Here is a 13,559-nt window from a genome sequence, read left to right as displayed (position 1 = left end):
AGGGACTAGATCAACACTATGCCATTCTGCATTAAGCTGTGCATTTCCTTGGTCCAGGAAGCCACTAGTGGCAGAATTTCACGTGGGTTTAAAAGCATCTTGGCAAATGCATGGCAAATGCACTGAGAGCTACAAAGATGCTGCTGCTTCTCAAGAAATTACAAAGCACTGGAAATGAGGCAAACACTCAGAGGAGGATTAGCATTATATACTTGCTGTTCTGACCTCCTTCAAGCTTGTGTTGTTGGCTACTGGAACCCAGAGCAGATGGTCATCTGACCTGGTCTAGTCTGAGATTTTAGTTCTTGAGGACAAAGACCAGTGTATTGCCAGAAGAAACACTTGAAGGCTGGGACAGCTGTCAGTTTTGGTACAGTCTTAGCACCATAATTAGCACGCTTTGCTATAAACACTAGAATTTAAACATGTAACTGCATTTCTGTGGTAGCAGAAAAACAGTAACACAAGAGAAACTGGTCCAAAATACATTCAGAAAACAATCCATGGATCCAGCCTTCCCTTCCACATCACTTGATTAACAAAGATAGTTCCCAGGCTGGTCATTGGGATTAATTTTAAACAGATTATTGCAAATAGCAATAGGGAAGAGCAGTTCCGCATCATTAGAGCTACATCGGGTATTTAAAGATTGTAGCCTGCTGCAGATTTTTAGAAATTTGTCTGTTCAGAAAGCCTGAAAGTTCTGCACTGTGCTTCCAGCTGTAGATGAGATAACAGCAGCTCCTCACCAAGTTCACATCTCCCAGCTTGGTGTTCCTGCAAGGGAGCAAACTCGAGTACAGTTTCCTATTCTGCAGCATGCACTCAGGATCACCAGCTAATCCACATTTTCTTTACTGGCAGTGTTTTATTTTTTTAAGGACAGGTTTGTGATGTAGGGGCAGGGACATTGCTATGAAATAGACCCCAGGTGGTAAGAGAAGCACCCCTTACCTTGCTTTGTTTTGCCATCCATGAGCATGGGCACATGCCATCTCTGATGGAATCACAGTAACCATCCAGGTGAGGTGTCCTTCACCTCACCTGGTGAGGCACAGCTCAGGATCCACGGGCTTCCTGCAGGCTGCCCTCAGCAGTGCCATGGCAGGAGCAGCCAGGCTGCAGAGGCTGCTTCTTGGAGACATCACAGGAGAGTCACATTGACCTGACACGCACAGTCTTGTTCACACAGGAGAACCAAACCATGAAATGCCTCTCAAAACACCCACACATATTTATTCACAGACACTTCACTGTGAATAAATAAATGCATGTTACCAGTGAATCTTTGACCAGCTCGTAGGCAAAGAGGTTTTGGTTTAAGATGATACTAAGTGTGTAGGAAAAGTGGAATCTCAACACAAGGTACACAGTGATCATTTCTGCTACCTCAAGTGTGATGGCAAGCCTCATACAGTGAGTGGAAGTTTTATTTGGAGATGAGCAACCATTGCTACTTGCACAAAAACATGCAAAAATGCAATAAGGAAATTGTAACCAGCAGTTCTGAAATGTTCACGCTGTCAAATTTGCTGCATAGCTTCACAAAGCAGCTGTATTTCTACTGTCAGGGTTACATCACCACAACTGTTGCTGGCTGTCAACACTCTCAGCAAATGGGTTGGAATAGGACAAGGCAGATGGAGACTTGGTATTTCAGGCTTGCCTTACCCACTAGGCTGTAGGTTATTCCAGGGCACACTGTCCTCAGGCTTTTCTGCTAGTGTTATTTTACTTCCTATAAAAAACTTGAACCACCCAGTGAGCAACTTATTTTAATTCATATAAAATATCTGAACTGCCAAATGAGCAAGGAAGCCTGAGGATGAAGGCAATAGGAAACATGAATTTAAATTCTTAGCAGAAAGGATTGTTCATGAAAAGCTTTATTTTCCTCTCTTTTTGAGAGCAACCAGTTCAGTTCATGGCAGACTGAATTGCAATGTTTCTGCACTGGTTCAGCTCAAAGCCAAAGGAAAAGTTGGCTCTTCAGACCAGCTCTGCTGCCAGGTTTCAGACCAAGACAACCAAAATGGATTTTTTCCAGGGTAGCAGTTCTTTTCCCAGGCAAGCTGGAGGCGACAATCTACTAGTTTCAGAATGACAGGCTTCAGGTAGGCTACTTCCCAAAACAGTTATGTCTCACATGCACCTGGCATGCACCACACGAGCTGTGCCAGCACAAGTTACTGCTGCATGGGTGGGATGGGTGGGTGCTCAGTAGTCAAGCAGTGCAGCTGATAAAACCACTCCAGTGGCACCCAACTGCTGCGAGGCATTTCCTGCTACAGCTGTGTAGTGTGCATAAAAAGTAACACAAGGGGAGGTGTTTGCTGACCTGCTAATCTCATAGCACCCCACTTCAACTGCAGCCCACACCTCCCACAGCATCTGCAACACCACCAGACAAGCAAAAAATGACAGGAAATAAAGTTTCTTCACATAGTGTGTGAGAGAGTTGGAAAGACAAGGAGAAATAGTTCCTTCACTCTCAGAGAATTCAAGTCTACTTCCCTAACCTTACCTGCAGCATGTTCTTTTCCTGCCATGCCTGGACACAGCTCAGTCAGCAGAGAAAACCACAAGGAAGTCAAATACAGCTTAGGTCAAACTGCAGCACTGGGTACAGGTTCTGTACTACAGGTAAGATGACGGCAATGAATTAGCCCTTTTTAGGCAAATAACATGTAGATCTGAAGGTCTTTTTTTGGGCAAAACTGAGGCAGCTGCAATGTCGTAGAATCACAGGCTTGTTAAGGTTGGAAAAGAACTCTAAGATTGAATCCAACCATTAGCAAGTACATTTTAGTAAATAGTACAGTTTTTAGTAAGTACATTTTTACTGTAAGCACTGTTTAATTAGACCTACTATATCATGCTATGGTATGCATATGCTGACTATACACTTATCAACACTTGTGATCTAAGGATGTTCCTTCTGCTGCATTAAGCCAACCTGAAAGACAATTTCTCTTGAGTTCCTCCATTCCAAATTTTCAGTCATTGAGTCACAGCACTGGAAAGCAGAGGAAGACGCTTACCCATCAATTAATTTCCTTTATTTCACGAGCTTTGAATTCAGAAATTGAACCACGACTAGTAGATCTTGATACGGTAGAGTAAGTAAAAACGCATGTGGTTACAAAGGAAAAAATTTGTACAAAAAACTTTAAAAATCCGACAGCAACTTGGATTATCTGTAAGTACCAAAAATCTCATGCAGAAGGAGAGCACTACTGCCCAGGTGGAGAAATCCCTGCACAGGTGGCAATGGCATTGGTATGTAAAAATTATGGCTCTAAAATGGAAACAAGAAGGACACAGACTTGGAATGTACCGAGTGGGAACGGACAGGTGCTACGGAAACCATTTGTCATTACGTGTCCCGATGAGTTTCTGTGTCTTGAGAGAAGTGCTTCCTGGGTTTATAATAAATTAAAGATTAAACAGAAGCTGCCTATACTACTCTACTGCTTACTTTCCAGATGGCCATTTTCTTCCTTCATTAGTGTTTTTGGTGGTGTTTCTCAAATACAGACATTAATCTTGGCATTGTGTCTAGTCAATTGTTGGCAATGTGTTCTAAAGGGACTCACTCACAGAATGCAACTTGCATAAATAACTCAGTAACATGCATTAACTACTCTAATACAGCGAAAGGGTGCAAAGGAACCATCATTCAGTTACGAGACAAAGCTAAACCTGTAGTCACTAAAGGGGCAATGGAAGCACCATGCTTTAAGGTGACTATGGCATGAAAGCACAATTGTGAGGCAAGTAGTTCCAAGCAAACACACCACACTATTATCACCTCTTTCTATACAAAAAAAAAAAAAAAAAGAAAAAAGAAAAAAAAATAAAGACATTTCGGTTTTTATTTCCGTTAGTACCAAATAAAACTGTGGGCTCGATAACACAGATATTAAAGGGAATGGACATTATTCCCATGATCCTTCATCATCCTTGTGTTTCTGTCCATCATCATTTTTCAGCCAAGACTGGTAATATTCGAGCGCCCACCGGGAGGCGCCACGATGCGGTGCCCAGTACGACGTGGGTTGTTGTCATCAATCTGAGCTCCTGCAACAACAGAAAAAGAGGAAACAAAGCTATGAAACAGATTAAACCATCAGTACTGAGGTTTTACCTGGCTGTGCTTCCCTCACCACCATCAGCTCGTTGCTCTTGAGCCTGACTGATACGCTGAACAGGCACATTTCTGTCTTCAGTGAGGAGTGTGGGATTAAATGTTTAGGATCAGACTAATGCTCACCCTACATGGAGAATTGTTTTCCACTGGCTTGAAGAGCCGATGACAACCTGCAGACTGGGTTCACTTTATGAGATCAGACCTGGCAGAAAGTATTATTAACTATAAAAAATACCCCAAAATACATGCATTCAGAGTGGACTTTTCAAATCTCCCTCACTGACTTAGAATATATGTTCCTACTGGGTCCAGGGAACAACAGTTCAGTAAATCGGATGTTAGCAATCATAAATCCATGAGGAAATGAGCACTGAGTTGATGTAAACTCATACCCATTTCAAACTGCATTTTAAATGTTGAAGGATTAAGCTTAAGGGAACAGCAAGCTTTCTGACAGGCTAAATACTGCCTTACCACACTCCATTTCCTAAAGGCAATGTAATGAACACGTGGGGTCGTTTAAAATGTTACCATAGCCTCTGTTTCTGCTTAATTTTGTGTTTGCATCATTCAGATCAAATTTGCACCACTAGATGCCTTGGTAGTACACAGATCAAGCAGTGCACTGTGAAACCACAGCTTCAGATGCTTATGAAAATCCCAATTATTGGTTATTACTAAGATGTGAACTTTCTAAGCACTTTTTTAGTTTTGTATAGCTTCATATATATCTGTACATGTTCACCATGGCCTCAAGTGTATGGGCAAAAATATACTTCATCTCATTTGAAGGGTTTTTAAAGTATTTGCTCTCCTAGGACTTTCTTACACAAGTTTCATTTAGTTTCTAAAGAGAGGATCTGTAAAGTAGGAAATCTCCCACAAGGGAGAAAATCCAGTGACTTTCATAGCATCATATGAATGCATTATTCACCACTGGGGCTGTAGCCTTTTGAAGAATAAGGATTTGACACACTTGTAATTGTCTTCAGATGACAAGAATTATTTCCAGCAACCCCACAGGAAGATTTTCCAGGCTGTTTCCTATGTACCATGGAAAATGTTTTGGGCACCAAGAGCAGAGGATAAGAAATACTCCAATCTGCTTATGAACAACATCAGCACATGGTTTATGACCATGGACAAGGACTTTTGAGGTTTTCATGTCTAGCAGTTGCTGGTGATGCAGCCTGTGAGATGTCTGAGACTCAGGGGTTGCACCAGACCCGAGTCCCATCAGCTGTGCACACCACCAAAGGGCTTCAGTCACATCAACCAGAGAACTCAGCTACTTGCAATTAGAAAGACTGACACAGAGAAGATTTCAGATTGAAAACATCTTGAATATTTGGCAATATGTAAAATATCCCTAGGCAATGAATGTGCAAAAACATGTATATACTTATATATATGTAAGTATGTGCATGTATATGAATGTATACAATCCTTTTATATTTGACTAAAGAAGTAATTATAATTGAAATTCATCACCAGTAATCCATACTCATGGCTTTAAAAGGTTTCTCATTACTCAGGCTGACTTACCTGATAAGCTGAAATTGGATTGATGGAGGTTTCTGATTGGTGGGGGCTGGTTTTTGGCAGGGGAGGATTTAGTTGATGGTGCAGGAGTTGCATATTTTGGCGTAGCTGGGATTTCATAGACAGGTCCATCATACATTCCTCTGGAGACTCCTTGCAGTCCTCCCACCTAAAAGAAGAGGAGAGTGAAAATGCAGACACTGAATACTCAGATAATGCTGCCTAATGATCCTGTAGGAAGAGAGCAGTGAGCACAGAGCTATAGTCTGCACTGGTTGAATTAACAACACATTTATACTTTACATCTAAAGCAAAGTGCAATTTACTTTATATAGAAAGGAAATTATGAAGCTTGCTCCCTCCATTTTTTTATATATAAAAATTACAAGAAAGTTCCTTATCAGGCTTCCTCCACAATCAAAGGGGAGAAGTGGGATTCAAAAGAACAGATGTGACCTGTTTATTTCACATATAACCAGTCACAATCACCTCTTCTCTCTCCATTCAGCTGCAGAGTCACACTTGGGTTGTAGCACAACTGATACCCCCTATACCAACTGCAGCAATTTCTCTCCTACCTGTATTTCCTCTGCTCCCCCCCTTCTCATTCTCTTTATCAGAACTCATTGAAAAGAAGTGGCAATTTTTTAATTAAATTTTTAAAGTTTCTATTTCCTATCATCAACTAGATAAGCAATTGTACACTGGACTGTGTCAGGGGATCTATCTTACAATATTTGTCAATAAAGTATCTGTTATTTGAGCTCACAGTTTGAGGTATCTAGATTTTTTTCCCTCTACGTTTCTTACAAGGAATACTAGAAAAGAATCAAAACAACTTCACTGGCCTTAAAATCATAGGAATCTAGGAAATAATATTTTAATAGGAACAGCTCCAGTTTTCAGAAAGAGCCTGAAGCCACTGAATTGCAAACCTCATCAAAAAGATCAGAAACCTGTGTCTTACAAGATGATGGTTTCAGAGAAATTTCCCCAACAGGTTAGAAGTGAAATTAAAATACTGTATAGAAAGACACTGTTCACAGGGGTTTGATCCAGCTCTCAAAGCAATCAGTGCATTTTCCTCGCTTTTGATGACAGGGACATCAGGCTCAGAAGAGCCACTGTCTTGCAGGCTGAGCCAAAACTAATACCCAGAAGAGAGTAGCTGCCAACCACAGCAATTAATCCATCTTCCAGGAACCCACAAAGGCACGAATTTATATTGCTATCCCTGCTCCAGGGATAAGTTTATACTGCCAACCTGTGCCAGTTCGGTTTTGCAGTCCCTTGCTTGACAAGTTTGTTATATTCCTCTGTTGTGCACTGACATGTTCATACAGCAGCTCATAAAATCATCAATGGGTTTTTCTAAATATTTCCAGTGGATAAAATTTGATAGTTGGAAAAGAAATGTGGGCGTGAATCTGCTCTCCTTTCTGGCAGGCAGCAGAGGGAGCTGCAGGAGCAAAAATATTCAGTCCCTTTGTCTGTTTGCAGACTTTGCCCAAGGATCAAAGGTCTCCCAAAATCTAGGCCCACTTGCAAGACACAGGTTACTTAGCTCATGTAATTTTGTTCAAACTCCTCCTACAAGACAGTAATCTGTGATATCTGTTTCTAAAGTGCTGGTTTCACTATTTTGGTGACTTTTTCACTAGTTTATGTCACACTCCCAGGCACTGAAGCCTTAAGCAGTGACTGTGAAGAGAAGGCTTGTATCATCTACATGGATAATGTAAAAAAAATGCAACACTGATTGGTATTTTGCAAAATTTTTGCAGGTGCATTTGCTTTCTACAATGCCTTTTCTTCTAAGAAGTGCAGGCCTTTCTTCTGCAGCTTGATAGAATTTGTATAATAAATGATGAAAGATAAAAGCTATCAACTCATTTGTAGGCTTAATTCCAGCTGCCAGTATCACAGCCTATGATATATATTGGCTGAAGAAAATATGAGGTTTAGTCAATTCTTCTCATTATCTCTGCTCACACAGTGACTTTCCTGCTCAGTGACAAGAAGCAATTTCCAAACAACTCCAAACTAGTCTCCAGCCAATTGGTTTTCAACAGATAAGCATTGATATAATTCAAAACCATAGGTGACCCAGTCTTAATCTTGGTCATTTCTCAAGCTTTTTATTAAACAAAAGAGAAAAGTTTTCTGAGCTGCTAATATACAGCCCAGCAAATACACTAATAGTTCAGAAATGCTCAATATAATGAGAATCTCTGGCTGACATGCTTTTCTTCTCTGCAGTGTAGCAGTTCAGTATGCAATTTAAAATTCTGTTTTTATTCTGCCTAGTCCTCCCACACAAAAAGATTTCTCTTTTCCTGAATTTTAACTGAAAGTAAATTCTATCACTATTCCACTTCTCTTCAAAAGCCTTGACATAAGGCATTGCTGGACAAAAGGCAATTATGCCAACTGGCAATTGTATCTTCTACCTGCTGAAGCTCATGGTATTAATACTAAGTGAGATGTGTTCACAATTGCAACCAGTTTTGTGGTCATTTTTTGAGCAAGTCATGTACAATCCATCTGATATGGACTCAGAATAGCACAACAATATTAAAAACTGTTACTGTGCTTCCAAGAGGGTTTGGCTACAAAGATTAAAGAGGATGTGACATTACCTTATTCCTGATTTTGATGCGCTGGTAAAGATATTCAGGGAAAGGTTTGCGAGGGATGAAGCGGCCCATTCCCTTATTTACGTGCAGATTCCCATCTTCAAACACAATCTTCCCTTGGCTTATGACCACGAGTGGGGCACCATGGCACTCCATTCCTTCAAAGATGTTGTACTCAATGGCCTGAGGATCAACCAACATATTCACTGCAACACCTCTTTCCATTAGTAACTTATAATATGTACATTTGTAGTCAGAGTTTTAGAAAACTGCCATTAAGAAGTGTATAAAATTGTTTTGTATGAAGGAAAAACAATTTGATTTTGAAATTATTTTATAGGCTCTTTCTGATGAGACTTTCCTGGATGAGATATTTCCTTTCCGTTTCTCATTTTCCATCAAGGATTTCACTTGATTTTGAAAATCTGCTGTATCTAACCAGAGCATTTAGAAGAATGATAGCCCTAATATGAAGGAAAATTGTGACTCAGCTGCTGGATACCCAGAGGACGTGGTCCCACTGTGCATTTGCTATTTCTGTGTAAGCAAATTTCAAAGAGGCCAGCACATATATTTCTGTCTGAAAAAGCCCAGAAAAGCCCAGGAAGGTCTGAATCTAAATAGGAATGACAGGGCAGGTGGTTATTACTTTCTTAAAAATACAGACAGATCCCAAGACAGAGAAATAGAAACTGAATCACCCAAATTTACTTTTTGAAGGTTTATAAATGTTTTGGTCTTCTTAATATAAAAATGCAATACTGGATTTTTCAGTAAAACTTTTGCGAGAGTTCCCCAATAAAAGGTCCAAAGCACTAAACAGTAAGATAACAACTTTCGGATAGACAACATGTAAGATAAAACCTATCAGAGTCAAAATGAAAGCAACTGTCAGTAACTGGTACTCTGCATTGAGGGCAAAGAAATATGTGGCAAAGATCAGGAATTAAACAAAAAATTCCATCCATGAAGCTGATTAGAGCTGTATTATCAAAACATTTAATCATCTGTGATAGTTTAGAATACTGTAAATTTAATAATGCAATTTATAATTTCAGTTGCTTTTTAGGTAAGGAAAAAAATAAGCTGGTTTTAAATTTATCCTCACAGCCTTATTAATCTCAGCTGCAGAGTGCTGATTCACACCTGTTTATAGGTCTGCCACATGCATGCAAAAAATAAATAGTGCAAGAGTATATGCAGAGAGAAAAGAAATCCTTCCTGATCACAATACTTCTAACACAAGACTTCAGGACTCTCATATCCTGAAATATTTACCCATTTCAGAACAGGAATAGGCAGTTACTCCCCCCTCTGTATCCTGGTGTTCACATGATTTAGATCAACTGCTGATAAACAACAGTGACATTTCTTTTTCTTTGCTGGTTTTCATTTCCTCCTTACCGATTTATGGCTTTTGGCTGTTATAGTCTTCACCTTATCAGGGTCCCAAATAACAACATCAGCATCAGATCCTACAGCAATCCGGCCTTTTCTTGGATACAGATTAAAAATTTTGGCAGCATTGGTGCTGGTGACAGCTACAAACTGGCTCTCATCCATCTTGCCTGTGGCCTAAAAAACAATGTGATTTGAGCAAAACACACTTAGGAAATGAGGATTTACTGTTCAGAGTACTGAAAGGTCAGGGAGATATTGGAAGGCATCCCTTTACAGATACCGTGATGTTGCATGAAAAAAAGATTATATCACACAAGACTTTATACGCAGCTCTTTGCTTCAAAAAAAAAAAGTTTCAAAAAAACAAGTGTGTTACTCTAGGCATTGCAAAGGACAGCCAGTGAAACCTTAGTGCACATGACACCACCAAGGTGCTCAGGTATCTGGGATCCCTTTCTCTACACACTGAGGCCTAAGTGTTTTGTTGCTAGTCCTAGTAATTTCTATTTAAATATTTAAGCAATTTTAAACCAGAGAAACATATAAGTGTTATGAGATGTAACAAAAGATCAAGATTCCAATGCTTTTGGGAACACTTCTTGCAAATTAAGTCCATTCTATTATCATTATTGTCAGATCTATACATCTAAGTAATACAACCAGTTACAAAGTCCTTGCCTGGAGAAATGTCATTACCAGTAGACCTTGGCATACAGTCAGTGATGGTAATTGCAACTGTACAAAACAGCATTTTGATTTCTCAGTAGAGTATTTTGGGGTCTTCCCTGGCAATGAGTAAGAACAATGTCCTAAGGAAGAACAACAGTGCCAAGCCTTTTAATTTTAAATAAACACTTATTTCCTGCCTGGTAAAATAAAAGATTTGTAAAGTATAAGCCACTCAGTGGTGCAGGACTGAATGTTACCACCTGTAAACAGGTGGCAATGTTGTAGCCCTTCCTGTAGTTCCTTCCCACTGAGAGAGTAACAAAAGAAAAATATCAGCAGCTGGCTATGCTTTGCTTGTTTCCCTGCTCTGCTCCTACATGGCAGGTACCTGAAGCTGCTTCTGTGCTTGGAATCTCAATAGCTGTCCCTGAATGAAGTGCTTATGAAATAGTCTGGGAGAAGTGCTCATCAGAGCACTGTAAACCTTGCCACTTCCCAGTCTGCAATGTGCATTTGAACACAATGCAGTGAGTGTGTGTGAGTGTGCAGGGTGTGCACCTGGAGACAGACAATAGAGGGAGAATATCATTATACATTAGAATCTATGGAACCGTCAAAAAATTCCTGACTTATACTGGCACTCCCCTGCAAAGTATGCCAGTATGAATTACGTGCAACGCTCTCCTTCAAAGCATTTCATCATTTAGCCTCAGGCTCAGCTGCCATCCATTTGTAATTTTTCAAAAATGATGAGACACTTCCCAAATTCAAACAATCCATTCATCACGTTTATATGTGGTCCATTTCAAAACCATTAAATTGCTCCAGATACCACATCTCTCAGAAGCATCCGCTCTGACACAAACGGAAAATAGAGCAATGGAGTCTGGGAAGCCTCAGATCTAATAAAACACAATTACTATTGCAGTGTCAGAAGTGAAACACAGCCTTGAGTTAAAAAAAGTGGAAGAGGTTTTTGAAATAAGCAATTCACCTCACAGTAGCATTCTCTCAGGGAATTCTCAGAAATATATCAGAAAGTCACTTAAGCAATGGCCAAGAGTCTCTTGGCTTTCATTATTCAGCCAACACTCAATTTCCTTTTAGTCTATAAAAGTAAGTAATTACTTACTACAGCCTTGTCCCAGACAACAGTCATCCTTTCCTCAATTCCATTGACCCCTTCAGGAATCATAGTGAAGTTGTCCTTTCCAATGGCTTTCTGGGCAGTGCTATAGGGGCAATGTCCACTTCCCGTCACCTGCAGGTCCCCACTGTGGAGTTAACACACAGAAGGTTTAGACCAGGCATCACCAAGGTGACCTTGGTTTCAGACAGGCTGTGAATGGACCTCTCAAGCCTTTCAAGACACCAGAGGCACAGGCTGTAAATCATGCCAGCAGCCTTTCCATGCTGGCTACAGATCACTGAGAGCAGCAATGGCACTGGACATCTCCACTTTTCCCCAGGAGCACCCTGAATTCCCAGATTACAGCCCCCTCCAGTTCCAGGCTGCTTATCGACAGAGATCAGGCAAAAGCCCACTAACCAGGACAAAGGATTACTCCAGGATTAAGGAAATTATCAGAAGCTTGTGCAAAATGTCTGCCACTCTCAAGATAAATTAATTCACAACCACATTAAAAAATAATGGCAAATTTCACAGAGCAAAGTCATGAGCTTCTAATGTCTTCTCCTGCATTTCTGTACTGTGTATGTATTTTTCGTGCAAAACTTACATGAATATTTCTCATCTGACCTTTCAAAACAGAACCAAGAAAATAAAAAGCTTTTCATCAATAGTTTTCTAATTAAACAACAAAAGGCACAGTGCAAGTCAAACACATGCTCTGTATTTATCTAACTTAAGGATCTTAAGTCATGGAGAAAAATGCAAATAGAGCTACCATTTATAATGCTTTTATTTAAGAGGTTGGGTATTTCAGCCTAGAGAAAAATTTTTTTTGGCAGAGAGCAGAACTGGATCACAGCTGCTCCCAGAAATAAGGAGGAAGAACATAATCAATATGCAGAATCTTGCAAAAATAGAAAGACAAAAAAGAAGGTTCTCCAATATCCACAGGAAAAGTCATAATTTTAGCACTTGATTAAGCTTACAGGAGGCAAGCACATTAGGACTCACTATGATTTCTCTTCCATCACTCCATAAGTCCTCAAGAGCCTGTCATCCTTTCTTTAACTGATAACATAAATTTCAGCTCTGAAACAACTGAATGATTCTGGTCCACAAATCTAGATCCAACAAGCTAACATATAGCCAGGTACAGAAGAAAAAAGTGTCACACATGAGTAGTTCTAATGCCATTTTCTAGGCTGCCATCCCTAATGACTGCTAACAGAGAAGAGTCCTTGGCCTCTTTTCTAGTTCTTCACCACGCTCACAAGCCATCCATCCAGTTTTTAGCAGAAGCCAAACCCATGAATTCAGTACAGAAAAGGCTGCTATGCTTTAGCTGCTCCAAATTATTAATGACTGCCTGGTGTTACTCCATAGGATTAAGACAATTTCATCAGTTAAACGTTCATTTATTTTAACACAACGATAAAGTCAGAAAGTGCAATGCCATTTCTTCTTTTTTGGTGCTCTTCTCATCAGCAAAGCTTCCTGTGGTGTCTCTCCTTTCTGCACACTGATATAACCATGAAAACCTGACTGTGCTTCTAACACCACACTATAAATTCCTACACCTGAAAGATAAGAAGGGCTTACTTTCTTAACTCCATATTCCCCCTCCTCTGACATTTAATGATATTATTGAAGGAACTGCACTCCCCAGTCAAAGCAATAGAAGACTTCCAAAACTGAAGTGTGTCACTTGAGACCTTCCCCTCCCTGGTGCCTTCCACAGGCACTCCTACTGTTGGACACAGTTCACTGTCAAATGGGGAATAAGCACCACATCAACTAAAAAACTGACAGACAGGAAGGGACCATCATGAAATAAATGCCAGATTAATACCTTGTCATCTTATTCTTCCCCTTAAACAAGGCTTTCATGGCAAGTTGCATCTTCTGTGTAGCACCAAGATCTCACATCTCTGGTTCACAAAGAGGTGGCACATCACAGCTGCAGTAATGCAGCAGCACACCATGCAAGATCAAAGCTGACTCAAGTGCATGGCCCACAGATGACACAAGA

General features: G+C 40.2%; 1 protein-coding gene across 2 annotated transcripts in view; it reads right to left on the bottom strand.

Annotated features, from left to right (window-relative positions):
• Positions 1 to 3,037: 3,037 nt before the first annotated feature.
• The window catches only part of CRMP1 (collapsin response mediator protein 1), a 50,009-nt gene continuing 39,487 nt past the window's right edge, over positions 3,038 to 13,559 (bottom strand). For both annotated transcript variants that reach the window (XM_014895349.2, XM_014895350.2), the window contains exons 10-14: positions 11,531 to 11,672; positions 9,733 to 9,903; positions 8,332 to 8,511; positions 5,696 to 5,861; positions 3,038 to 4,080 (exon numbers count right to left, since the gene is read on the bottom strand). In XM_014895349.2, coding sequence (XP_014750835.1) covers positions 3,989 to 4,080; positions 5,696 to 5,861; positions 8,332 to 8,511; positions 9,733 to 9,903; positions 11,531 to 11,672 — 751 coding nt within the window. In that variant the 3' untranslated portion in view covers positions 3,038 to 3,988. The remainder of the gene's footprint in view (positions 4,081 to 5,695; positions 5,862 to 8,331; positions 8,512 to 9,732; positions 9,904 to 11,530; positions 11,673 to 13,559) is intronic.

This window comes from Sturnus vulgaris, chromosome 4, assembly GCF_052056855.1.
Source record: "Sturnus vulgaris isolate bStuVul1 chromosome 4, bStuVul1.hap1, whole genome shotgun sequence".
In the NCBI taxonomy this organism is placed as follows: domain Eukaryota; kingdom Metazoa; phylum Chordata; class Aves; order Passeriformes; family Sturnidae; genus Sturnus; species Sturnus vulgaris.
Note: the sequence above shows the minus strand (reverse complement) of the source record. Positions and strands in the feature narration are given on the sequence as shown.